This window comes from Podarcis cretensis (genome assembly GCF_951804945.1).
Source record: "Podarcis cretensis genome assembly, chromosome: 8".
In the NCBI taxonomy this organism is placed as follows: Eukaryota; Metazoa; Chordata; class Lepidosauria; order Squamata; family Lacertidae; genus Podarcis; species Podarcis cretensis.
In genome coordinates, this window is record NC_137177.1 from 22,265,103 (window position 1) to 22,290,488 (window position 25,386).

At 46.3% G+C, this 25,386-nt stretch overlaps 1 protein-coding gene and 1 long non-coding RNA gene across 2 annotated transcripts in view; one reads left to right on the top strand and one right to left on the bottom strand.

The window, feature by feature from the left end:
- Positions 1–2,083: 2,083 nt before the first annotated feature.
- On the bottom strand, positions 2,084–7,634 carry CITED4 (Cbp/p300 interacting transactivator with Glu/Asp rich carboxy-terminal domain 4). Its single transcript, XM_079989293.1, has 2 exons — positions 7,311–7,634; positions 2,084–4,202 (listed from the first exon to the last, which is right to left on the bottom strand). Exon 2 carries the CDS (start codon positions 4,187–4,189, stop codon positions 3,515–3,517), a length of 675 nt encoding a protein of 224 aa, XP_079845419.1. The 5' UTR covers positions 4,190–4,202; positions 7,311–7,634; the 3' UTR covers positions 2,084–3,514.
- A 7,938-nt stretch (positions 7,635–15,572) lies between these two features.
- The window catches only part of LOC307221815, a 92,451-nt gene continuing 82,637 nt past the window's right edge, over positions 15,573–25,386 (top strand). The window contains exon 1 of the long non-coding RNA XR_013841546.1: positions 15,573–15,616. This is a non-coding gene — a long non-coding RNA (uncharacterized lncRNA). The remainder of the gene's footprint in view (positions 15,617–25,386) is intronic.

Below are 25,386 nucleotides of genomic sequence, written 5' to 3' on the forward strand. Positions count from 1 at the left end.
CTGCCCAGAGTGACTGGGACAACCCAGCAGATGGGCTGGTTACAAATAATAATAATAATAGAAATAATTTTATTATTACCCCACCTTTTCCTCTAAGGAGCTCAAGGTGGCGTACATCGTTTTCACCCCCCTCATTTAATCCCCACAACAACCTTGTGAGGTAGGTTAGGCTGGGAGGCAATGACTGACCCAAAGTCACCATGTGAGCTTCCAAGGCGAAGTGGGAATTTGAACACTGGCCTCCCAGGTCCTAGCCAGACACTCTAACCACTACATAATGGTAAAGGTACCCCTGACTGTGAACCCCTGATTGCGGACGACTCTGGGGTTGTGGTGCTCATTTCGCTTTATTGGTCGAGGCAGCCGGTGTATAGCTTCCGGGCCATGTGGCCAGCATGGCGAACCAGAGCAGCGCACGGAAATGCTACATAACACTGGCCAATATCAGGAGCCAATAGCATTTTTTTACTGGAAATCCAGGAAAACTGTTTTATCTCCTGCTTGACTGCAGATCTATCCACAACACAAACCTGTATTGTTTCATCACAGGTACACTGCGTAAAATCAGCAGTTTTGAACTATACATTAGAAGCTGTGTTCATTTTCATATATTGTTTCATTTTTCTAACACAGCTGTTTTTATTTTAATAAATGCTTGGCTAACTTGTTTTTTCACATCTTCTTTCATTGGTTATTTTATGCAACCACTTGGAGGTTTTCATGAATAAAATAAATACATTTCACACACATACAAAATATAGCTGTGCTGGCCCACAGGAGGGTGGGGGGAATCCAAAATCTTGAGTTTTTGTGAGGATAATGTGGAGAGGGTCAGAGAGCCACCTTAAGCACCTCAGAAGGAAGGAGGGATATAAGTGGAATTAAAGCTATGCTCCTAGGAAAACACAATCAGAGGTCACCACTAGACTTTGCATAAGAGACACATGGGGTGTCCAGTTTTTGAGAAGTTGCAATAAGATCGAATTTTACAAGCATGGCAAAATGGCAGCACAGACAGGGGTACAGACAGGTCAGGAGAAAATTTTAATTTGCTGTTCAATGTGAACGACCTAAAATCTACCCTGTTTCGCTCTGCTCTGAATTCTACATCTCTGTCCCATCTGCTTCTCCAGAAACACTTCACCACAAAGTATTAAGGCAGCCAGTTAACAAGGGCTTTGTAATCCAGGGCATATAGACACACAGGAATCAGCAAACCTGCTGAGATAAGCAAGTCAACTCCTCACTAAACCATTATCACAGGAAGAAACTAAAATGCTAAATTTAATCAATAATTACGATAGGTGGGGTTTTTTGGCGGCAGGTGGTACAACAGTAGGAATAAAGAACCGGCACTGGATTGAGTTACTAGTTGTGTACATTGGCAAACCATGCAGGAACGCAGTTAACTGCTAGTATATCTCTGTTTCCCTTTTACTCAAGGCACACCAACAAAACCTAAATTTAGTCTGGCCGCAAACGCCAAAATGTTGTTGACTCATCTTATTTAGATCAGAGAGACTACCCTGCCAGTTCTATATAGAAGACACACATTTGAAGCTGACAGCGGGAGGTGTAAAGGTAATTTCAAAAGGCATCTTTAATATAGCCCCCCCCCGCCTTGCAACTCATGTGAAGTCATTGAATGTACTGGAAGCTGTATTATACAAAGCCAGGGCACTAGTCCACTGAGCCCAGCATTGTGTACACAGACTGGCAGCAGCTCTCCAGGCCAGCAGGCAAAGGTTCTTCCCAGCACCTGCTCCTTTGAGATCCTTCTTTAATGGGATCTGCCGTAACTGAACCTAGGAATTTCTGCGTGCAAGTGAGGTGCTGAGCAAACAGTCCCTCCTCTTGTTTCCAGACAAGCGAGAAAGTCTCGCTTAGCTTTGCACATGTGCTGTGGTTTCGTAGAGAAAACGGGACGACTTAGGGTTGTCCAAGAGACACATAAGCTCACCCAAGTCACTTTTTAGAAAAAAAGACAGGAAACCCAGAGACTTTCAACCACTTCCAGGACCCACGCTGCATTTTCTAAACAGGGAGGTTTAAAAAGCAAGAGGCACAACCCAAACAAAACAGGTTCAGTGTTGAGGTTTTAGCTTTTATTTTGGAAAAAAAAAAATCACCTGTACATTCTCACTTCATCGATCAACAATGATGTGCTACCGTGTGCTTGCGACAAGAGGGGACAGTAGAAGCTCCAGAGGCCTGCCAACCTGAGCAGCAAACTTTCCAAAAGCCTTTGGAAATGAGACCGAGAAAGGAAACAAGCTGCTCAGCCGCAAACTTATTTTCCTCTTTTCCGAGAAACACAATTAAGAACTAAGAATTTACATTTGAGCCCCAGGAGGGAGGGAGATAAGATAGATAGGGTCTGGTTTTTGTTTTTTTTTCAGCCTTGCTCTCAGTTACTGATAGCAGAACAAAAACCCCATGGAAGTGTTGGAGGGGCATGCATTCCCCAGCCTTTATTGTTAGCCCTTCCCAATAATCTCAGAAGGCAAATAAATCCGAGCCCTTCCAAATAAATAGGGACTAGAAACACACAAGTGATAAATAAGATTTTTTTTTTAAAAAAAGAATCAGTAATATACACAATTACAAGGATTTTATTTGGTTTCAGAGGCAGAGAAAGAAGAGCTCCGATGGCATCTTAAAAGCCAGTGTTTGTAGTAGCTGGAAAAGGAAGTCAAAGGATCTTATAACCAATTGGTTAATCCCACTCTCCCCTGCACCGAACCCCAAAATGTCATCCGCTGAAGTTTCGCTTTCAAAACAAAACAAAAACAAGATGGAAGTAAAAAAGAACACAGAACAAAACACAACCTGAGGGCACTGATCTCTTCAAGTCAAGGAGAGAGACTGGTTGCTAATTCCACAGTACTGAGGAGCAATAAAGAGATTGAGGCTTACAAGGAAGAGCAAGCCATTTATTTATTTTTTTTACCTCCTGCCCACTCTTTCAGCGAAAGAATGGCTTAAAAATAAAAACCAGACACTGAATGTAGAGGGGCTTGCTAGACTTTCTTGACAAAGCCAACAGCGGAGTGGATTCTCAGCAACTTGCCCCCCTTTGTAGTCCAAACTCAAGACGGTAGTTTTTTGTTTTTTTTTGTTTTTTGCAGGGTGGGGGAGAGAGAAGGCCATGCAGGTGAAAAAAAAGGCCATTTTGTTTTTCTTGAAATTCTGTAGCTGCCATAGGCACAACCCGAAGACACGACTCCATCTCTGCGCCGTCTCGTCTGCAAAAAACAACAACACAGACACCTTTCCGATTCCTCCCCCCTCCCCCTACACAAGAGGAGCACAACAGTGCAAAGCAAAAAAGAGGGGGGGAGGGGAAGCCTCCAAATGATTGTCCATTGTTATTTCCAGGAGGTGGGGGCAAGGGTGACCTGGGAAAGCCTGTAGATCTGTGCAGGGGGAAGATCAGGAAGTAGGGGTGTGTGGTGGTGGCGGTGGTGGAGATCAAGCCACAAAGAGAAGCGCCAGCTCCCACAGCAGAGCCACCTCAGCAGCTGATGGCGCTGGTCTGCTGTTTGCTGACAAAGTCCGAGATGAAGTCAAACTCGTTCTGTCCCAGAAAGAGTTCGGGCAGCTCCTGAACCCGGTCCAAGCCGAGCTCCATGACCAGAGACGTCAAGACCTCTTCGTCGATGGGATCCGTGTCCATAACATTCAAGGTCAGGGCTGGAGAGGGCAGGTGCTGCATCCCCAGGTGCTGCCCGGGTCCCATCCTGTATTGCGGCACCCCTGCCCCAATGGGCCCGTTGCTCATGCCCATGAGGGGGTGGCCCTGGTATTGCGTGTTCAGTTTCTGCAAGTGCATGCTAGCCATGAGCTGCTGAGTGCCCACCGGTCCCAAATATTGTTGCTGCTGCTGCTGCTGCTGCTGCTGGTGTTGTTGTTGTTGTTGCTGCTGCTGCTGCTGCTGCTGGCTCGGATTGCTGAACATCATGGCGCCTGGGACCTGGTGGTGCCCCATCTGTCCATTGATGCTGGGCCTCTGCCTCATGCCTCCGTCCAGGGCAGGGCCTCCGTACTGCATCATCTGGTGGTTGGCTGGGAGCGTCCTTAGCACATGCTGCTGCTGCTGCGGAGGGCCTTGCATCCCATTCATGCCTATCCGGTAGCCCTGCATCCCGTTCACCCCGTGGCTCATCGACATCATCATGTGGTCAGCCATCGCAAGCTGGGCACTGGAAGACAAAAGGAGGAGGGTCACGTACAAAGCGGCACGGGGTCCCGTCCCCCCAAAAAACCATGCAGTGTTTGAAATTAGCCAGGCGCATTTTGCACCCTGGCGATCAACCGCTTGCGACCAAGTGAAGATGCTTGGAGCTGGACAGCGCCCGATATCTCTGCCACCTGGAAAGGTGTGTGCCCGGGGATCCTACGACCACACGCTAACACCACACCCTGTAGGATTCTCTCAGTTGTTATCTTTTAAACCTGCACAAACTGGAATGAATTTCAAGAACCCCAAACGCTTTTTCTGTGCAGCCTGAGCAACAGCAATCACCGTTAAGAAAAAGAGGTCGGAATAGGAATACATGTGGACTGTCCCTGGATCAAGTGACTTTTCTTCTTCAAGTTCTCCAAATTATTAACCTAGCTCAAGGTTGTCCTCTGAACTAGCCAGATGTTCAACTGAGAATCAATCGCAGTCAGCCCATCATTTGAAAATCAAGACTTTAGAGCCGCTTCCCCAAAAATGGCGACTAGACATTCTGTTTTGGCGACTGTAACTGTGGTTTAATGGGCCATTTGGCGTCTAGCTTATATACCTGAGTTTCTAACACTGCTGCCACGACATATGCAAGCCTGCTCCTGGGATAACAACACATAAGTCCAGAGTGAGGTGGTCAAGGCCTTTTTTGGCAGCCCCCAGCCTTGGTGCCTCCTTCCCAAAGCTGGTAAGCAAGGAAGTGGGCTTTGGAAAGGCGGTGTGAGGCTCTGACAGAGTCCCAGAGTATTCCCACCTCCTTCCCAAAGCCTCCTTAGCACTTTCCCACTTGGTGTGAAAAGTTGGGCTGCCCCATTCTAGAGGGTATGGGGCTCCCAAGTGCCCCCTTCCCCTGCTCCAGAAGTTAGATTTTGTATACATCTTTTCGACAAGGTGTTTCATAGTGACACACACACACGGCTTCTGCACCATTCATCCTCTCAACCACCTTGCAAGGTAGGCTAGGCCAAGAACTCAGCGGAGAGGCAAACCTGGTTTGCGAGTTAACAGGTGCACATTGTTTCTCTAAAACAGTGTTTCCTAAACTTGGGTCGCTAGCCGTTTCCCCCCCGAACTACAATTCCCATCATCCATGATCACTGGTCTTACTAGCTCGGGATGATGGGAGTTGTAGTCCAAAAACAGATGGAGACTCAAGTTTGGGAAACACTGTTCTAAAGCCAGGGTGGAAAATGTGTGGCCCTCCCTGTATTCCTGCCCCCAAATTCTAATCAGCCTCAGTCAGTATGGCCCAATGTCTAGGGCGATGGGAGCATTAAGTGTGGCAACATCCGGCTGGACCCAGGTTGTGCCCATCATGGCTAGGGCAACGGCCTAGAGCCAATGCACTGAAGGAAACTGTGCTTTGTGTGCGCGCGCATGCACATATAGAATTACAAGCTCTCTCTTATCTACAGTGGCAGATGGCAGGGACTCCCCCTTCCCTAACAGGTCATGTGGTAGAGAGGCTTTGGGGGTGGAGGAAAAGTTTATAATGGGAGGCAGCTACAGTGTCCACTAAGGCAGAACTGTCCAACAGCCATGGCCAGCTGAGAAGGGGACACACATCCAAGGACACAAGAGACCACAAAGCCCTTCCTGGGCCAGGACAAATGCAACAGCCCATTTGTCACAACAGCCAACCAAATGCCTCCAAAAAGGCTGTTAAACACAGCCTGTTAAGCACAACCCTCTCCTTGTTGCTGCTGCTCCCAAGGAACTGGCAATTCTGAGACATGGAGGTTCCATATGAGTTGGAGTGAGGAACTGCAACATGATGTTGCAGCGTACGGTCACCACCCAACAAATAGTCCCGTCCTGGGCACCACAGTCACCCTGGAGCAAAGGCTATGTAGTTCTGCCTAGGCCTCCCAGGGGGAGGAAAAGGAAAAGAACGGTGTGTGAGGGCAACTCTTCTTCCCATGGCTTTCCCCCGCAAGGCTATCTAGTGCTTCAGGGACAAGGTTTGGGCTGTCAGCCTAAATCCTTTTGTATGTATCATGGTTCTTGAAAGTGCAATAATGGGTGCTTAAGGTCACAGCATACATCCCTTCTCCTTTCAATCCACAACTCTTAGGCTGAGGTTTTAAAATTCTGTTCTTCAAGTATGTAGAAACAAGTACCTTTATCTCTCTCCACCGATGCCCCCCCTTTACTTCCCAGCTGACATGCACTCAGCCAACAGGATCTGATTATCAGGATGCACTGCCCTATCCTAACAGACTGGCCAGGCATGCACTCATCCAACCCCCTTTTAAAAACAGATCTAAGCTGGTGGCCCTCTTAACCCAAGCCACGGCGCCCCTCTAGGCGCCCCCTAGAGGAGCGACAGGGGAACGACAATACTGCCCCCTAGCGCACGGGAGGATGAAGATCCGCCTAAGGACGCAGTAGGCAATGAAATCGAGGTTGGTTACCTCGCCACCTTCCCTAAGTCACCGATTTGTCATTCCTGCCCAACCCCGGGACACCTTAAGCAGCTTGCAAATACGAAAGCAGGCCGCTGGCAGCGAACAGAGCATTTATGCAATGGGTTTTACATCCCGGATAAACGAAGGCGACCTTGTGCATGACAATAAAAAAGTCTGTTGCAACCTCCCCAACGCCGTCGGATCGCAGAACCCGGCGCTGGTAATACGCCCCGCAGAATGCAAGCAGCAGCGCGCCCGTTCCCTAACCCGCTTCCCATGGCCAACCCCCCTCCCCGCTTCCCTCTCTTTTTCTCTCCCTCCTCCTCCTCCTCCCCTTTGCCGGCTCCAGGCAGCTCCCGCCCCGGCACATTCCGCCAGCACAAAGATCAGCACTTTGAACACACAAGTTTAACCCTTCCCTGCCTGCTCCCGAGCAAAAGACAATGCCGCCGAAGGAGCGCTCCGCGCAAATGAAAACTCGGGCTGGTGCTGGGCTGGAAAGGAGAAGGAAAAAACCCGTTTTCCTGGCCACCTCGACGAACGGCAGGCAATGCAAAATAAATAATAATAATAGTTTTCAGATCGTGGCCGTCTCTGCGGAGCCTCTCGAAGCCCAATGTCACCCTCCTTTCCCCGCCGTGGTTTCCTCGACTCCCTCCTCGGCTACATACCCCAAAGGCGGCGATCCGAAGGGAAGGCTGCAAACTCGCAAATGGCCCGGCTGAGAAAGTCACCTCGGCAGGAGGAGGAAAGCGGCGGCGGCTCCTCTTTCTTCCCTTCCTTACACGCGGCTGCTATTCCCACGAGCGAGCTGGCCAGCCTGCCCGCCGCGCTTGCAAAGGCACCTCCAGCCCGGCCGCATCAATTCCAAGCGGCGGGTCCTTCCTCCGGCGGCGGCGGCTGCGGCTGCTGCTGCTCCTCCGCCTCCTCTTTCTCCGGCTCCCAGCCGAACCCTCGCAGGCGCCGCTGTGTGTATTTGCAAGTAGGTTAAACTTCAGCGTTTTTTAATATATATACATACACACAGAGAGAGAGGGAGAAGCCGGAGAGGGGGCGGAGCCAAAGTCCCCGCCCCTGTGCCTCTGATTGGTCCAGCTCTCCCAAATGGCTCTTCTCCCCCCTCCCCAGCCTGGATGCTTTTTCCAAAGCGGCGAAGAGGGGGCCGAGATGAAGAATCGCAGGGTCCCGCCTACCTGTTTTTGTTTCATCTCCGAAGAAGGAGGGATTGCAACACAATGGCGGGAGTTTGCAGCATATGCAAAGGCAGGAGGAGGAAAGGACGGATGGGGGGAAGCGCTGCCTGCCTGTCTACCTGCTTGCTTTCTTCCATCTCTCCATCTCTCCTCCTTCCCTCTCCAAACCGGCTCGCCTAACAACCCTCTTTGCCGGCGTTCATCTTGCACACGACGGCGTGCGCGCACGTAACGTGTGTATGCATGCAAACAAACAAACACGAGGACAGAGGGAGAGAGTGGAAAGCAGGGGGTGGCGAGGAGAGAATTCTTGCAGCCTTTGCTCTCCCCTGGCGATTGGCGAAGCGTGAGCGGGTGAGAGGGCGCAGAGGGATGGCTGCCGGCTGCCGGCCAAGATATTGCGAGGCGCATTGTTTATTATTAACTCCCGGGCCCCGGTGGGGAGCGCATTCCTCGCCCCTGACCTGCCTTTTGTTATGCAAATACGGAGGGGATGTTAATCTGCTGCCACGCGGTTGGAAAGAGGTGGCCCTCGCGAATGGCTCAATTAACCACAGGGCGCTGGACGGGGAGGAGCGGGTGGCGCAATACGGCGCGTTCCCGCTGGTCGCGCGCGCGCGCGGTGCCTTCCTCCTGCTGCTGCTAATTTCCCAAGCGTTTTCCAAGAAAAGCGAGGAAACTTTTTTGTTTATAAGGGCATCTGAGTGACTCGTCCCCTGAATTGCTGTTTGGGTTTTTTTGGGTTTTTTTGTGCGCACCCCACTTTGCTTTTCATTCTTACGCGTCAACTCTGCTAACACCTGAAAGGATAACAAAGGAACTTCAAAGGGAGGCTGCAGTGAGAAGCTGCTGCGTGAGAACTTCTCAAGAAATTCAATTCCTTTCGTTTGGGCCTGAATACAGACAATGGTTTCCCACCTTACATGCTGATTGACTCAGCATTTCTGAAGGTGTAAAGGGCCATTGCATATTTTGCATACAAACTCTAATTGAATTGTTCCAGCTTGCCCCCCCCCCCATTCCAATTGCCATATAACTTCTACCATTTCCTCCTTATACAGTATTGCTCTTGTTATGCCTATCACCAGGGCCTGCTTGTTAGAAGTGGGTCACGCCCCTACTGGTTGGCTTATGCATTCGTTCGATTGGACATAGTGGAAAGACACACCTACTCCTTATCTGTTCCATTGCTTGACCTTTTGGCTTCACTTTCCAAAGCCCGCCTCCAGTTTTGTGTCTCTTTGCTCAGGGCCTATGTACCTGACACACTTAATCGACTACTTACTGAAGCAACAAATGAGACTTTGGCCCACATGTTTGTGTGATGAAAACAGCCTAATTTCAGATTGGTTGCAGTATCAAGTTGCTAGATCTCAAAGAGTAGGATTTTTCTCTCTTCGCTAGGGTTGTAATATCTGGAGGGGGTTTCCCTTTGGGGCAAAATCCAGGACAAAATTCACCTTTCAAAAACTAGGCTAAAACCAAGGATTCTTATGGTATTACGGTACATTTGTTTGTTTGGAGTTTGTATTCATTTGACCTTTTCATATTGCTAAGACAAAGCTAATCCTATGAATTGCATTACTAGAATATCTAGGACCAGGGTAAAACTGTTCAAAATTATTATTTTTGCTGCTGCTACTGCCAGAAGTGCAATGTTTACATTAACAATATTGAAGCGTACATTTACAATATTGAAATGTTGTTTTCCACACTGTGTTCTTTGTTGCTTTTTGCTGCTACTACTATTTTGCTACTACTACTGTTACGAAATTGTGCTTTACAAAATATTTCTATTGAGAAATATAGTGTAACTGAACCACTGCATTGTTGTAAGGCTCTTTAAATTGCTCCCAGACTTTAGAATTACCTTCCTAGAGAGGCTAAACTGGCTCCTTGCTGGCAGGTGAAGACTATTTTATTCTGAAAAGCTTTTGGGAACTTTTTTTCTTTTTTAAAAAGGAAAGTGCTTTGAATAGTGCTTTGCTGTTTTTACTGTCTGTATTTTAATAGATTTGGTTTTATAATTTTTATATAGTTTAATTACTATTACCTTACAAGAAAGGAGATTCTGACTAAACGCAAGAAATAACTTTCTGACTGTGAGAGCTGTTTGATAGTGGGGTGGACTCTCTCTGAAGGTGGGGACTCCCCTTGATTGTGGGATTTTAAGCAGCGGTTGGGTAGCCATCAGTCATGGATGCTTTAGCTCAGTGGTGTCCAAACTTTTTTCAAAGAGGGCCAGATTTGATGACGTGAAGGGCCGTGGGGGCCGACCAAAGTTGTTGACCTTTTTAAGAGTTGGAGTTGTTGAGCTTCTTTTAGGATTGAAGTTATTGAGGGTTTTTAAAGGATTTTACCCCAGGAAATAAACTGCCACAGGGGCCAGATTAAATCGACCAGCGGGCCGGATTAGGCCCCCGAAACAGACTTTGGACATGCCTGCTTTAGCTGAAATCCCTGCATTGGTGACCCTCAGTGTCCCTCTCCCAACTCTACAGTTCTAAGATTCTATGATCCTGTATATGGTTTTCAGCTTTCTGTATGTTATCCGTGTTGTTTTTATTTCTGTAAGCTGCCTTGAGTCCTGGTGTGAGAAAAAGGCTGGTTATAAATAAACACAATTCTTGAGGAAAGGCTGCATACAAATAAACGCAATGATGATGGTATGGTTGTATGTTTGGGAAGGACTGAGAAGTATGCCTTTCCCATCCTTGTGCAAAAGACCTCCACTTTTAGACGTGAGGCCTCTGCTTTTGGGTAGCAGCGAAATGGAGCAGATGAGAATCTTCTGTTCCTCTTTCTCAGGTATACAAAAATAGCATGTGATGCGGACCTGTTGCCACTTCCTTGGAGTTAAGTGGCTTGGGAAAGCACACACCAAATATTGACTTCAATTCAGCTCTATTTGGTCCAGGAACTTTGTTCTAGCAGTTGGGCTCTTCCTCCTGCTGTTTTCAGGCCTGGTGCCACACAGCACAGCATCCTTGAGTAGCTACCAGCTCCAGCGCTGTGGCACAGCCCGCTGCTGATGTCTGATTGGTGCTGGCTGGGTGGCCAGCTCCACTTCCCACAATGCACCACTGTTCTGGGGGCATTGTGGGAAATTAAAATGGCTGCCCACCACCCATTGTGGGGTTGGCAGTTATCATTTATGTTTCCCATAATGCCCCTGATGTGGCATGGCTCCAGGGCATTATGGGAAATTTAGATAGCCCCTTGCTGTCTGCCATTGATGAGAATGCTGTCACTGCCAGGTGAACCCACTGATGTAGAAGAGGACCCACTTTTCCAAAGGTCTACTTCAAACTTGGAGCCAGCCTGGACTATACTTCTCATTGGGTCTCTTTTACCTACCTCACAAGGTTGTTGTGAGGATAAAATGGAGGGGAACCATCTTGAGGTCCATAGTGATAGGCTCAGTGAAAAATACATCAATAAATACACCATACATTTAAAACACATGGCTTAAGCCCCCCCAAATCCTGGGATTTGAAGTTTACCCCTCACAGAGCTACAGTTCCCAGGAGTCTTAGCAAATTGGAGTCATTGGGGGACGCGCCACTTGATTCAAATATGCTTTAAATGTATTGTATGGATGTAACCATAGATGGTGCTTGAATTCCCCCAAAGAATCCTGGGAACTGTCATTTGTTAAGGGTGCAGGGAATTGTAACTTTATGGGTGGCAAATTGTAGTTCCCAGGGCTTTTTGAGAGAAGCCGTGTGCTTTCTTTCAGTGTATGATGTGAACGCAGCCAATAACTGATGGATAAAAGTGGTATGTCCCTGGAAAAACAAACCACACATCTCCACCTTTACTTGACAGAACAGAGGGATTGGACCCACCCTTTAAAACAAAAATGGTTAAAATGTTAGAATGATGTTGGATAGAAATTAAGTGGTTTCCAGCTGTAATGCTTAAGAGACATGGAAAATAAGGTTTTGAAATAAGTAAAAACTAATGGTGAGGATTTGCTGAACTAATAATTTGAATTGGAATATAAGAAAGGGAGGTAGGAGGAGGTCTGGAAAATAAGTTAAAAGAAAATAAGTAAATGGAAACTCTATGTGTTTTTAATTGTTTTTATTTTTTGTATTTTTGTATTTTTGTTGTTTCTTTTCTTTTTGTTTTACATTGTATTATTCTTGAAAACTTCAATAAATATCTTATAAAAAAAATAAAACAAAAATGGTTAAAACAAAATGATAGGGGATCATGGGAGAATTTCATAGGGGCTGGTGAAAATGATTTGATTCCTGTTCATGTTGCATACAAATAACCTTGTGAGCAATGAGGGGTCTTATCCAACTCAGCCAAAAGTGGGTGGTTTATATCCAAAATACAAAAGGTTTCATTTTATTTCTATCTCTTCTTTGCATTGTGGATTTATTTGTGGGGCAGAACAAGTTTGACTTCATCTCGGATTTTGGCACCAGGGCGGCTGGCAAAGGAAAGGGGATTTGCGCAATGCAATTAGAAATGAGACGCGGGCTCTGTTGTGATGAGGCAATGTGCAGAAGTGATGAAGGTTGGGAAAAATAATCCCAACTTCCCCTGTGGATGTAGAGATTGCTGGAGTCTTAATGGCTGCTACCACTCAGGGAATAGATTCTGGAGTCATTGTGGATTCACTCACTGGAAAACAAACAGCAGTGCAACGTAAACAGACGGTTAGGAATGATTTGTAGTTCAGGATGCTGTTGTCTGATGATTTCAGTGAATGAGGGCCCTTTCGGACGCAATGCTTCTCATATCTGGAAGCCTTCAGCCCAGGGATGGGAATTCTGTAGCTCTCCAGATATTCTTCAACTCCATCTCCCATTAGCCCCGGCCAGCATGGTCAACAGTCCAGGATGATGGGAGTTGTAGTCCAGCAACACCTTCGTTGCCACAGATTCCCCCATCCCTGCTTTAGCCAGTTTATTGCAATACCTTGAATATTGGACTTAGAGCAGGGAGACATGGGTTCAAGTCCCCACTTATCCTAGAAGTGCCCTCGATAAACTTGGGTCTGTCAGTATCGTTCAACATATCCTACTAATAATATGTAATCATACCTGATTGCTCATTCATGTGTAGATAAATAAGTTGAAGCGCAGGGCTGGAAGATTCTTTCTTTCACTAACTAACTCAGAGGAGCTGAGTTCCAGATGGAGGTCTGTCTTATCACAATATGCCAGTCAGCCATGTAGCTCACTGCGTGATCTTGGGCCAGCCTAACCTACCTCCCAGGGTTGTTGGGAGCATAAAATGGGGGGGGGGGGGAATGTAATAATTTATTAATCAGGCAGTTTCTGTTCCATTGTCAAATAGCTCTTACTGTTAGGATGTTTTGCCTAATGTTTAGCAGAAACCTGCTTCCCTGGAATTTCCTCCCATCAGTACTTTGCCTTCTGGAAAAACAGGGAACAAATCTCCTTCATCAGCCTTCTGTGTGTAGCAGGCATGCATGGGGGAAGTAACATATGGTAGCTTAGTGGCAGAGCAGCTGCCTTGCAAGCGGAAAGTCTCAGTTTCAATCCTGGTATCTCCAGGTTGGGTCAGGAATTCACCTGCCTGAAACCCTGGAAAACCCCACCCGCTCCACTCCCCATCACGGACCACTTGAAAATTGCTGACAGTCTTGGAGGACCACTGAATGGTTTTCCTGCCTGTTGTCACAATTGTTCTGCGCTGTGTTAGATGCTACATGGTTTCTAAGAATATTTGTATTGTTTCTTCCGTTGCACATATAACACTACAACTGAATTTTAGGGAACATAAATTGTAATGCAATAAAACCTGCTATCTAGCCCAAATATTTCCTTATTGTGATTGAATAAAATGCATGCATGCCCCCTTTTTAATCTCGGCACCCCAGAGGGCAAGAGATTTACTATTCCGAAAGGTGAACATTCCACAAAAGTGGCCCAGTATTTTCCTACAGGCAGTGGGGATGGGCAGCTACAGCCCCTGCCCTGACCTCACAATATTTCAGCTCTTGCCATTTTTCTAAAACAGTGTTGCTGCTCTCATGGCCAGAGATTTTTTTTACAAGGCATCCCTTCATGGCCTCAGCCCTCCATCGTTCTTCTACCCTCTTATTTACCCCTCATTTCCTTGTGTTTACAGTGTGTGATATATTTCAACACTCCCTGTGGACCAGTTACAATGCTACTTTCCCCATGTTTTACCCACAGGGAACGTGGTTGCATGAGTAGAGTATGAGGTCACATTCCACCCCCAGGGGATATATATTTATAGATTAGTTTCTGGGCCATGTGGTTTCCTCCCTCTCTCCCCCAGCTCCAAAATCAGCAGGTTCTTGCTTCAGCCTCTCTTCTTCACCGCCAAGGCAAACTCTCTTACTTCTCTACATCCCTAGTACTGTTTAACACAGGATCTTTTCCTAAACGAGTACAAGGGGAAAATCCACACTCATGCAGCCTTCTTACTTGTGAACATCACGCATGGGTCCATTCAGCCATGTCTTCGTAGAAACTGATTTAATAACAAAACAAGAGCTGATACCTACCCCTTCGCTAGCATTGCTGGGGATACGGGGTGGGACAAATGAAGATGGATTGGATAAAGTATTGATTCTGTATTTATTGTTAGCTGCCGGGTGCCAATTGTTAAGAAGATGGAAATATTTACAGGGGACAAATAAGGATTTATGGTACAGTCAAAACAGCCTATAACCGTTGCTCAGAAATCAAGGTCTAAGTCACACTTAGAAAAAAAGCTCACTGAAATCCATGGGAAATTACAGTACCATGATTAACTCAGTGTCAGATGATTTTGCCAGGTCTACTGTTTTCTGTAGGGTTTTGCTGCACTAGAAAGTTCCCCTGAAGAATTCATTGGCAGGATTGAACTCCCTGCCCATCAGCTGGTGGGTGGCAGGTTCAATCCTGCATTTTGCAGGGTCTGGCTGCACCAGTGACTTCCCTACAGGGAACAAAGGCACTGCTGAGCCAAACAGGATTGGACTCCCCAGCCAAATGCTGATGGACACAGAGTTTATTCCTGTTTTCTCGTTGATTGGATGCACAACTCACATCTCTGTCTGCCCCTACACCTAATATCAGGTGTGGGGAAGGTGGGCATGGGGTTCCTCACCCCTGCTCTGCTCTACTCTTGGCCTGGATCCAATTTTATGTACTACAACATGCTAGACTTTGGCGAATTTCCTTAAAAATAGCTCAAAAACTATAAGAAAAGCTCCACAACTTTAGTAAAAAATACCAAAACACCACCCAATTTTGAGGCAACTGATGAACACAGCTATGTTACCATATATTTATTTAAAATATTTGTAGGCTATGTTTAGGAGTATACCCTTTCAAGATGGCTTCCAATAAAAATCACCGATGTACACTATATTCACAAATAAAATGATAACAAACCAGGATCTAAAAAGACAGACAGCTGCCCCAGGGATGCCTGGCCAAAAGTCCATTGAGAATGTGACCAAGCTCAATAGCAGCAGAATCCAAATAAAGAAATGCTTTTAGGAAAAAGCTAGTGGAAACAGGAGAGTTTTCAGATATTTCCCCCCCGAATGCAATAAGTAACAAAATAAAATAAAGATTGGGGATCCAGTACTGAGCAGGAGGTTGGACTAGGTGTCATCCAGAGTATGTTTCCAAGCAGGCAGCTGCCATTTCCCCATAGTTAATTGTTTAAAACCATCCCGCTTGGAATGTAAACATGTCAGGTGATTTATACTTAGGTTTTTACTGTTTTGTGCATTGACTTAATGATCGCCCTGCAGTGTATTTTTGCGTGTTTACTCAGAGGTAAGACAATGCTGCGTTTACTGGGGCTTACTCCCTTGTAAGTATGCTTTGAATTGTAGGCTCCGTCATCCTAGTATTTTTGACTGTAGGCCTAAGTCAAGAGACAGTTTGGGGGAACGGACTCTATAGTAGCAGCCCATAAATTATCAGCCACTAGAAAAGGGCAGTGGGGATGTCTTTCCACTTTGGATGAGATCCTGCACAACTCTCAGGAGCTAGAGACTGCTGACCTTCAACACATTTGGGAGGATTCCTTCTGTTTACACAGGGCCTGCCCCAGCAGGAGGTTGGGTTGGGTGCTCAGGGGCTGTGCTTAGAAGGAGGGGTTTTGGCTTTTCAAACAGGCGATGACTAAGTCGATTAATTGCTTAATTATGTAATGATTGTTTGTAACTTTGGAACTGTCAGTGTGGACTTGCCAAATCCAGCGTGTGCAGCTCTGTTATGTATACCTGTGGAGGGAGTACATGTGCGCACACACCCATGGATGCAAATCCATGCACGGCCCTGACCATGGAAGTGATAGAGATTGCACAGCTGAGCTTACTTCTGCACTTTGAATCGGCCCTGCAAAGCTGTGTCTTTGGCCCCATCTGCAGTATGTATTTAAAAGAGTAACATACTACTTTAAACAACTATAGCAGGGGTCAGCAAACTTTTTCAGCAGGGGGCCAGTCCACTGTCCCTCAGACCTTGTGGGGGGCCGGACTATAGTTTGAAAATAATAATAATAATGAACAAATTCCTATGCCCCACAAATAACCCAGAGATGCATTTTAAATTAAAGCACACATTCTACTCATGTAAAAACACAGTGATTCCCGGACCGTTCGCGGGCCAGATTTAGAAGGCGATTGGGCCGGATTCGGCCCCTGGGCCTTAGTTTGCCTCCCCATGAACTATACTATAGCATCTCTCAAAGAATCCTGGGAACTGCTGTTTGTTAAGGGTGCTGAGAGTTGTTGGGAGAACCCTATTCCCCTCAAGGAGCTACAATTCGCAGAGCGGTTTAACAGCCAATCTTTCTTCCCAGGGAACTCTGGGAATTGCAGCTCTATGAGAAGGATAGGGTTCTCCCAATAACTCTCAAGATACAGTGCCCAGGATTCTTTGGGGGAAAGCCAAGTGGTATGGTGCCATTTTAAATGTGTAGTGTAGATGGGGTCTTAACAAGAGACTTATTCCTCTTGCAAGAGATGCTTAAAAGTCAAAAGTCAGGGTGTCCTGTTGCATCTGTGCTCGAAGAGTATTCCATGGCATGGGACTGGCATGACATTAGATGCCTGAATTGTAGTTGAGGCCAGCTGGGCCTCTGTAACTGGTGGCAGTTCCTCCAGATGATCTCAGACTGAGCTGGAAGGTATCCTGGACCCAAGTGCTTCAGGCAATTGTGAACAAAAACAAGAGCTGTGAACCCGGCCAGTTCAGATCCTCTAGCAGAGGCAGAGCCGTAGCTAGGTGATCTTGCGCCCCTGGCAGAACGGTCCAGATTGCGCCCCCTAGCCACCGACAAATTAGCTCTTCTTTCCACCTCTCCTCCAACCCTCCCTCCACCCATTCAATTCACCCTCTATTTAAAACCATTTCCTATGAGACAATAATCAATATTTATATTTATGGACATATTTTTAGCTGATTTTGTGCCTCCTTCATCAGCTGTGCCCCTGGCAGGGGCCCACCTCATCATCCCCTAACTATGGCTCTGAGCAGAGGTGTCATATGCTATACGTTTCCGAGCACAATTTAAAGTATTGGTGCTGACCTTTAAAGCCCTGAACGGCCTCGGTCCAGTATACCTGAAGGAGCGTCTCCACCCCCATCGTTCTGCCCGTACACTGAGGTCCAGCGCCGAGGGCCTTCTGGCGGTTCCCTCATTGCGAGAAGCACAGCTACAGGGAACCAGGCAGAGGGCCTTCTCGGTAGTGGTGCCCGCCCTGTGGAATGCCCTCCCAACAGATGTCAGTGAGATAAACAACTACCTGACATTCAGAAGACATCTTAAGGCACCCCTGTTCAGGGAAGTTTTTATTCTGTGATTTTAGTGTATTTTTGGTTTCTGTGGAAGCCGCCCAGAGTGGCTGGGGAAACCCAGCCAGATGGGCGGGGTACAAATAAGAAATTATTATTATTATTATTATTATTATTATTATTATTATTATTATTATTATTATCATCATCATCATCATCATCATCATCATTAACAACTGTACCCAGCACCAGTCTAGCTGCTACTTTCTGCACACGCTAGAGCTTCCAGACGAGGCCCAAGGGCAGCCTCACATAATAATCCAATCCTGAGGTGACCAGTAGCTGGACTATGGTGGGCAAGTAACCTTATACAGTGGTACCTTGGGTTAAGTACTTAATTCGTTCCGGAGGTCCGTTTTTAACCTGAAACTGTTCTTAATCTGAAGCACCACTTTAGCTAATGGGGCCTCCTGCTGTTGCCGCGCTGCCAGAGCACGATTTCTGTTCTCATCCTGAAGCAAAGTTCTTAACCCAAGGCACTATTTCTGGGTTAGTGGAGTCTGTAACCTGAAGCGTATGTAACCTGAAGTGTATGTAACCTGAGGGACCACTGTACAGATATGCCCATAGCTGACATACCAGGCCAAGTTGGTAAAAGGCACTCATAGCCACAGAGACCACATTTTGATGCTAACAGTGTTGTGCGGATGCTGCAAAAAACTTGCAGGCCTAAGGAGCACCTAGCCAGTAAAAAGTTTGTGAACCAAGAGGCCTCCTCCTCATTCTTGCTGCTGTTGCCTGCTGTTGCCTGCCTCTTTGAGCACGCAAGCAGAGACTAGCATGAGGAGATGAAGGAGCATGCTCCATTTCCCTGTCTGGAGGTTGGCCGTGGGCTCCCTTGCTGAGGTGTGGGCCTGCTCGAGCCGAATCACGGAGCACACATGGCCCTAGTCATAGCACAAACAAATGATCTATCTAGGCAGTTCTGAGAGAGCCATATAATCATGACAGGAACAAGCTCCACACTTTCATGGGCGGGTAGGATGTCCTTGGCTTGCCCTGGCAGCTGAACCAAAGTCACCTTGTCTGCACGGAGTCACTATGAAATGATGCGACTTGCCCCAAAAAGTCACATGTGAAAAAGTTGGTGGGGAGGACCAGCTTGCTGTTCAGCAAATGGCCTTTGCTAGAAGCTGTTCCAAAAATAATGTTATGAGTTTTCTATCAGATTTCTGTGAATGGGTCCCCCCCCAAATCAATGTAGGTTACCTGAGGCACACTTGGCCAGAGATTTAGATTTATTAATAGTTCTGGCAAAGTTGCCAAGTGCCTTGTATTTTTGTTTCAGGAAGATTGGATGATTATAACTGATGGTTGGGAAAGGCTGGAGAATCTTTCTACCCTCCCAGCTGAGGAATGTTGAAATCTAATCAGTGGATGAATGAATGGTTAAGAAAGAATCGAGATATCTTTACTTTTATTCATTGCTTACATTTTAATCCCACCCTTCTTTCAAAATAGCTCAGTGTGTTGTTGTTCATATCCCACCACCAGTTTTATCTCCACAAAAATCCGGTGAGGTAGTTGATATATAATGACTGACCTAAGGTTACCTATTCTGAGAGGGGTTGTGGTGTTAGCCTGTTGCAACAAAAAACCAACCAAGCAAACAAACAAAACAAAGAACCCTGAAAGACCAACATATTAACACATAAACGTAAGGCAGCTTCTAGACTGTCTTGACCGTCAAATTCAAAGTACGCAGTAGAAGTCACTTTGGCTTTCTTTGCACAACAAACCTACTTCCAAATGGAGCTTTTTTTGTGAGCAAGAAAATGGTAGGAAAACGTACAACAATTGCTTGGCGTCACTTGAGGCCCCCACTTGCATTATACATTTTTATGTTATTTCATTTCATTTATTTAATAAAATTTATACCCTGTTTCGCTGTAAAAAACAAACAAAACCGAAGCAATTTACAATACATTTAAAGCAGTATCATACTACTTTAAACAGTCGTGGCTTCCCCCAAGGATTCTTGGGAGTGCTAACAGTTGTTAGAAGACCGCTATTTCCATCAGAGAGCTAAAATTTCCAGAGTTTCCTGGGAGGAGGGAATGACTGTTAAACCGCTCTGAGATTATCAATAGAAGTCGAAATTAAAAACAAGGGGTTTTTTTGTGTTTTTAAACAGAATATACAGAAAATTGTCAAAAGAGCATTATAAGCTACAATTACAGATTAAAACAGATGTCAGCTTTATATGTCTGGGTAGGTTTGCCTAAACAAGAAAGTTTTTAGCAGGTGTTGAAAAAGGATACAGTGAAGGTACCTTCCTAATGTCAAGAGGCAGGGAGTTCCGCAGTGTAGAAGCTGCCACACTAAAAGATCAATTCCTTACAAATACGTAAAAGGCACCATGCTCCACTTTTAAAAGTGCAAGTTCTGCAGACTGAAGCACTTCAGTAGGCATATGTGAAGCAAATATGAATCCATTTCGTAAAAATGAACGAAAAGTGATGCCAGCCACACACTGTGCAAATTCCCCTCTATACATTTATGCAACATTTACGTTTGGTTTGTTGCCGAGGGCGTAGGAAAAGCACTCCGTGGCCCCATCCCACTTGTTCCAGACTTAAAAGTAGCAAAATAAAAATGCAAACTTCCTGAATTGTTCTCTTGTATTTACTTTTCCTCTTGGCCTTTGGAGGCTGGCTTTCCTGCTACGCTTCCCACTCTCTTGCCTTGGTGTTTGCTTTTAATTAAAAGCAAAAGAGGCAGCTGAGGGGAGACCCGAGTCAATTTAGCTCCGTTTATTGGAGAGCAGCCATTCTGGAGGCTTGCTCCACTTCCCCCAACATTGCTCAGAACTTGGAGCACTATTCGTAATTAGCTGGTCTTTGCTCATCATCCTTGGTCTTTGCTTTGACATAAACATGCACAGCAAGTTCCTACATGGTCTAATTAAACACCTCTCCCCCATGAGGAGGATGTGAAAGGCTTGTAATACCTGATGGAATAAGAGAGCGCGGACAGGGTGCAGCTGAGGTCTACTCCTGTTGGTAGTTTCAACAGGAGCCAAGCCAGAAGATGGGCTCGTTTCACCTCTCCTGCCCTCAGCAAAGGGCTTCAGAACCAGCTCTTCACAGGGCTTGGCATCTGAAGCCTGTTTTAAGTGCCAGGGATCTGGCCTGGGAGCATGTGGTGCACTGTGTCAATACGAGAGAGAGTGTGTGTTTGTGGGCATGTGAAGACTACAGTGGTACCTTGGGTTAAGTACTTAATTCGTTCTGGAGGTCCGTTCTTAACCTGAAACAGGTATGTATCCTAAAGCATATGTAACCCAAGGTACCACTGTGTGGCACCTCGGGTTACATACGCTTCAGGTTATAGACTCCGCTAACCCAGAAATAGTACCTCAGGTTAAGAACTTTGCTTCAGGATGAGAACAGAAATCGTGATCTGGCAGCACGGCGGCAGCAGGAGGCCCCATTAGCTAAAGTGGTGCTTCAGGTTAAGAACAGTTTCAGGTTAAGAACGGACCTCCGGAACGAATTAAGTACTTAACCCAAGGTACCACTGTATGTTTTTTTCTTTTAAAATCATGCTAAAAAGTGGGGGTCGTCTTATACTGTACATGTGTAGTGCATAGGCTAGACGTTTGATTGGTTGCTCAACAACTCTGTGCCATCTCCCACCATTTTGTTAAATTTGAGTCCCCCCAAATAGGGGGCGTCCTATACATGGGGGCGTCTTATAAACAGAAAAGTATGGTATTTGTTTTTTTAAAAATGAAAAGTGAAAATCTCTAACCGTTTTAATTGTGCAGGGCAAGCATCGACATAGGTTACTGAGCACCATTCACTAAGAACCAAACTTGACCACCTCAGGGCTGCTTCTCGGTTGCATCCACACACAACTCCCACCATCCCTGGTCATGCTTGTTGGGCTGCTCCGAGTTCTAGTTCAGCGACATCTGGAGACAAAACCAAAGGTTCTCCACACCTGGCCTATGTGATGCAGCTAAATCATTTTAAAATACAGTGGTACCTCGGTTGTCAAACGTAATCTGTTCCGGAAGACCGTTCGGCTTCCAAAACGTTCGAAAACCGAGGTGCGGCTTCCCATTGGTTGCAAGAGCTTCTTGTAGTCAGCGGAAGCTGCGGCGCACATTTGAGTTCCAAAGAGTGTTCGAAAATGGAAAAATTTACTTCCAGGTTTTTGGCGTTTGAGAACCGAAACGTTTGACAATGGAGGCATTTGGGAACCGAGGTAACACTATATATGACTCTGCCTATTTCTGCATTCTGGATTTTTGGTAAAGATTCGAAGCACTGAGCTTTGTGAACTCAGGCTGGCGTCATCTTGATTATATTTTGGCGCTTCCTTAAAACACTCTTATTTAAGAAGGCCTTTGCAGCTGTGCCATTCCGATTCTGTTTCTTCCACACTGCAGCTGCGTTTAATTCTGAATATTGTTTGTGCTTTTTCTTTTTTGTACATTGTTTTATCTTTATTATAGCGACTTCAGTGAAGAGGCGGCATAGGAATGTTTGAAATATTACTGCTAAGGAGGTTCCTCGTCCCCTTTAGGCCCCAGACAACAAAATTTACAGCTACAGGCCTGCCAGGAAGTACCACTGTGGAAAGGAGCATTTGTCAAGTTAAGCTGAGATTAACTTTACATGGTTAACCTTACTCTGGAAGAGAAAGCTCTGCAGCCCTACCCGGTGAACTGTCTGCCTTCAGTCTGAATGTGGAGTGGGATGCTTCTGCATGCTTCAGCTGAATCTGTGAACAGAAACCTCCCAACTTGTTTCATGCACTGGCTCTGTTAGTCTGAGGACCCTGCTTTTTGCAGTGTTCCTGATCATGTATTCAGATGCGGGTGGCGCTGTGGTCTAAACCACTGAGCCTCTTGGACTTGCCAATCAAAAGGTTGGCGGTTCAAATCCCCGCAACAGAGTGAGTGCCCGTTGCTCTGTCCCAGCTCCTGCCAACCTAGCAGTTCAAAAGCATGCCAGTGCAAGTAGATAAATAGGTACCACTGCAGCGGGAAGGTAAATAGTGTTTCCGTGTGCTCTGGCACTTGTCACGGTGTCCTGTTGCACCAGAAGTGGTTTAGTCCTCCTGGCCACATGACTCGGAAAGCTGTCTGTGGACAAACACCAGCTCCCTTGGCCTGAAAGCGAGATGAGCGCCGCAACCCCATAGTTGCCTTTGACTGGACTTAACCATCCAGGGGTCCTTTACCTTTTACCTATTCAGAATTTATGTGGGTGTGGCAATATCTGAAAAACCACCTCCATCTCTACAGACTGGTTTTAAGATTGGCAGAGGAGTCTCTCTGGATAGTTCCACCACTTTTGATAATGTGAGGAATGGGAACTGTTTTTATGGAAGCCCCTAAATTGTGTTACTCCCTCCTCACAGATCTAACGCTACCATTATTCAATTTCTGTCATATGCTGAAGGCACACCTCTTTATCCTGACCTACCGGCAGTGAAAGTTCTTTTTGCTGGGACCCATCTCTTGCTGAATCAATATTCTTCTAATCTAGTTTTACTCGTTTTAATGATTGCAACTGTTTTATTTGTTTTTATAACTATATATTATGTTGTAGCTTGCCCTTGGGCCTTATGGCGAAAGGCGGGTGAGAAATCTTATAAATAAATAAAAATCGACACCAGTGGTTCCCAAACTCCCCCCCCTCACAGACCACTTGAAAAGTGCTTGGCAGACCACTTAAGGGTTTTGGGTTTTTTTGCCTGCCCTAGCAATTTTAATGTGCTGTTCTAGATGCTGTATGATTTGTTACTGTATTTTTGTTAAATACACTGTGGAGCACAGGAACAAAGCTAAGGAAAAACACTTAGAATCATTGTGTTGGAGGGTCCTTGCGGGTCATGCCATCTTCTGTGCAGTGCCATGTATGATATTTTAGATTTTATTGAGCAAAAGCTCAATATCCTTAAGAACAAAGGGACTTGCGTCTCTGAAATGCCAGGTAATGTACACGTGTCGTATCTATTTATCTCTTCCTAATTTTTAGACAAAACAACATTGTGGAAGAGATTTTGCTGGCGTCAATGGACTCTTAGAGTTCTGCATTTTGGCAGCTGTTGTCAAAAGGAGTTCTGCTTCTATTACGACCCTGGCATAATTAGTCACACTCACTACTACACATTCACTGTTGTGTCATGGGCAGAATCCATTTTCCTTCTCCCATTCACCCCTTGGCGGGTGGCCAACCACCGAAGTTCTAGCAGGCCATTATTATTGTTTATTATATAGACTTGATTTATGCCACCCCTCATTGGGTGGAGATGTCCGCTTTGGGTGACACATATAACATGTGAGCCAGTGTGAGCTCATGGATGCTGGGCACAGGTCATTTGGGCTTGTCTTGGGCTGGGTTGCTCCCTTGGTTCACCTGGTTTGGCTTTGGTGTGGCGGGAGGAGAATGTGGAAGAGGACAGTGTCAGGACTCCCCCACGCCCCCCCCGGCAGCAGCAGGAGCAAATGACATTATCTGTTGGAGCACCTCAACTCAAGGTGGCATCTATGAGTGTGAGGTGCCCTGATTTAGCCTCATAATCATCTCATAATAAGGTGGGCACAGGTCGTAACAGCAACGGGCCCAGTGAACTTCGTGGCTGGTCAGGGATGTGGATCCCAGGCTTACCAGTCAATATGATGGGGGGAAGGGCTGCAGCCCTTTCTGCTTTTGCAGGCAGAAGATCTCCATTTCCCAGTCCAATCTTCATCTCCAGATTAGGGCTGTGAACATCAACAGCTTGAAACCAGGGAGGGCTTCTGCTAGTCAGCACAGATCGTATTCTGCTAAAGGGACCCTTGCCACTTTACTATTCTACAACTGTCAGCTGATCCCAATAAATTTGGCTATTATGCTATGAACTATAATGCTCTTTGGGATATATGCATATATACAATACATCAACACAGGGGCCTGCATTTTTGGACTGCACTTGTGGGTGTGGCTTTGAGGACCACCACGACAAGCTTCTACTACACTTTACCACCACCACTCTGTGATCTCGCATGGGTCACATGACTCACACCAGAGCATGGCCGGGAAGATGTGTGGCCTGGTTTTGGGAGTTAATATGTTGCAGAGTATACCAGGCTGCTTTTTTGTTTACAACAAGGAGCCCAAGGGCTTGCACTGCCTGTCAGCTTCCTGCTTCTTGGTCTGGCCTTGCAGAACTCAGCAGGGAGCAGGGATAAGGACAAATCTACACAGAATTGGCTCTGCCGGTTATGGTCTGTGACTCCACCTACTGCGGGGCTCGCTGCCCTCCACCCCACCAGCCCCAATGGTCACCCACCACCCTTGCTCTCTTTACAAATTTACAACTCAGCATTGCTTATGGGAAGGGCTAACTATTCTGCAAGGGGGTGGGGCAGAGCCTAAACACAGTGTGTGAATCGGCTTTTGTTTGCACTGCAGAACCTCCCCTGTTTCACAAGACCTCGCCTTTAGCTTCTTTCACAATTGGCTGTGAACTAAGCAGCAGTGCAATTGTTCTCCATAATTGGCAACACTGGAAATCAAAGCTCATTGCAGGAACTTCCAAAGAACACAAACAGCACCAGCAGACACATGTGTGCATGTGCTTGAGGGATTTGACAGCGTTCACATTCCCCACTGTGCTCTGCTTAAGGCTAGTCTCTCTAGATCAGCATTTCACAGGGTTCCGGACTGGAGGGGCTCCCACATCTGTGTTTATTGTTGGATTGGTGTTCCTCGTGCACAAACATTTTTGCAGCACCCACCAGT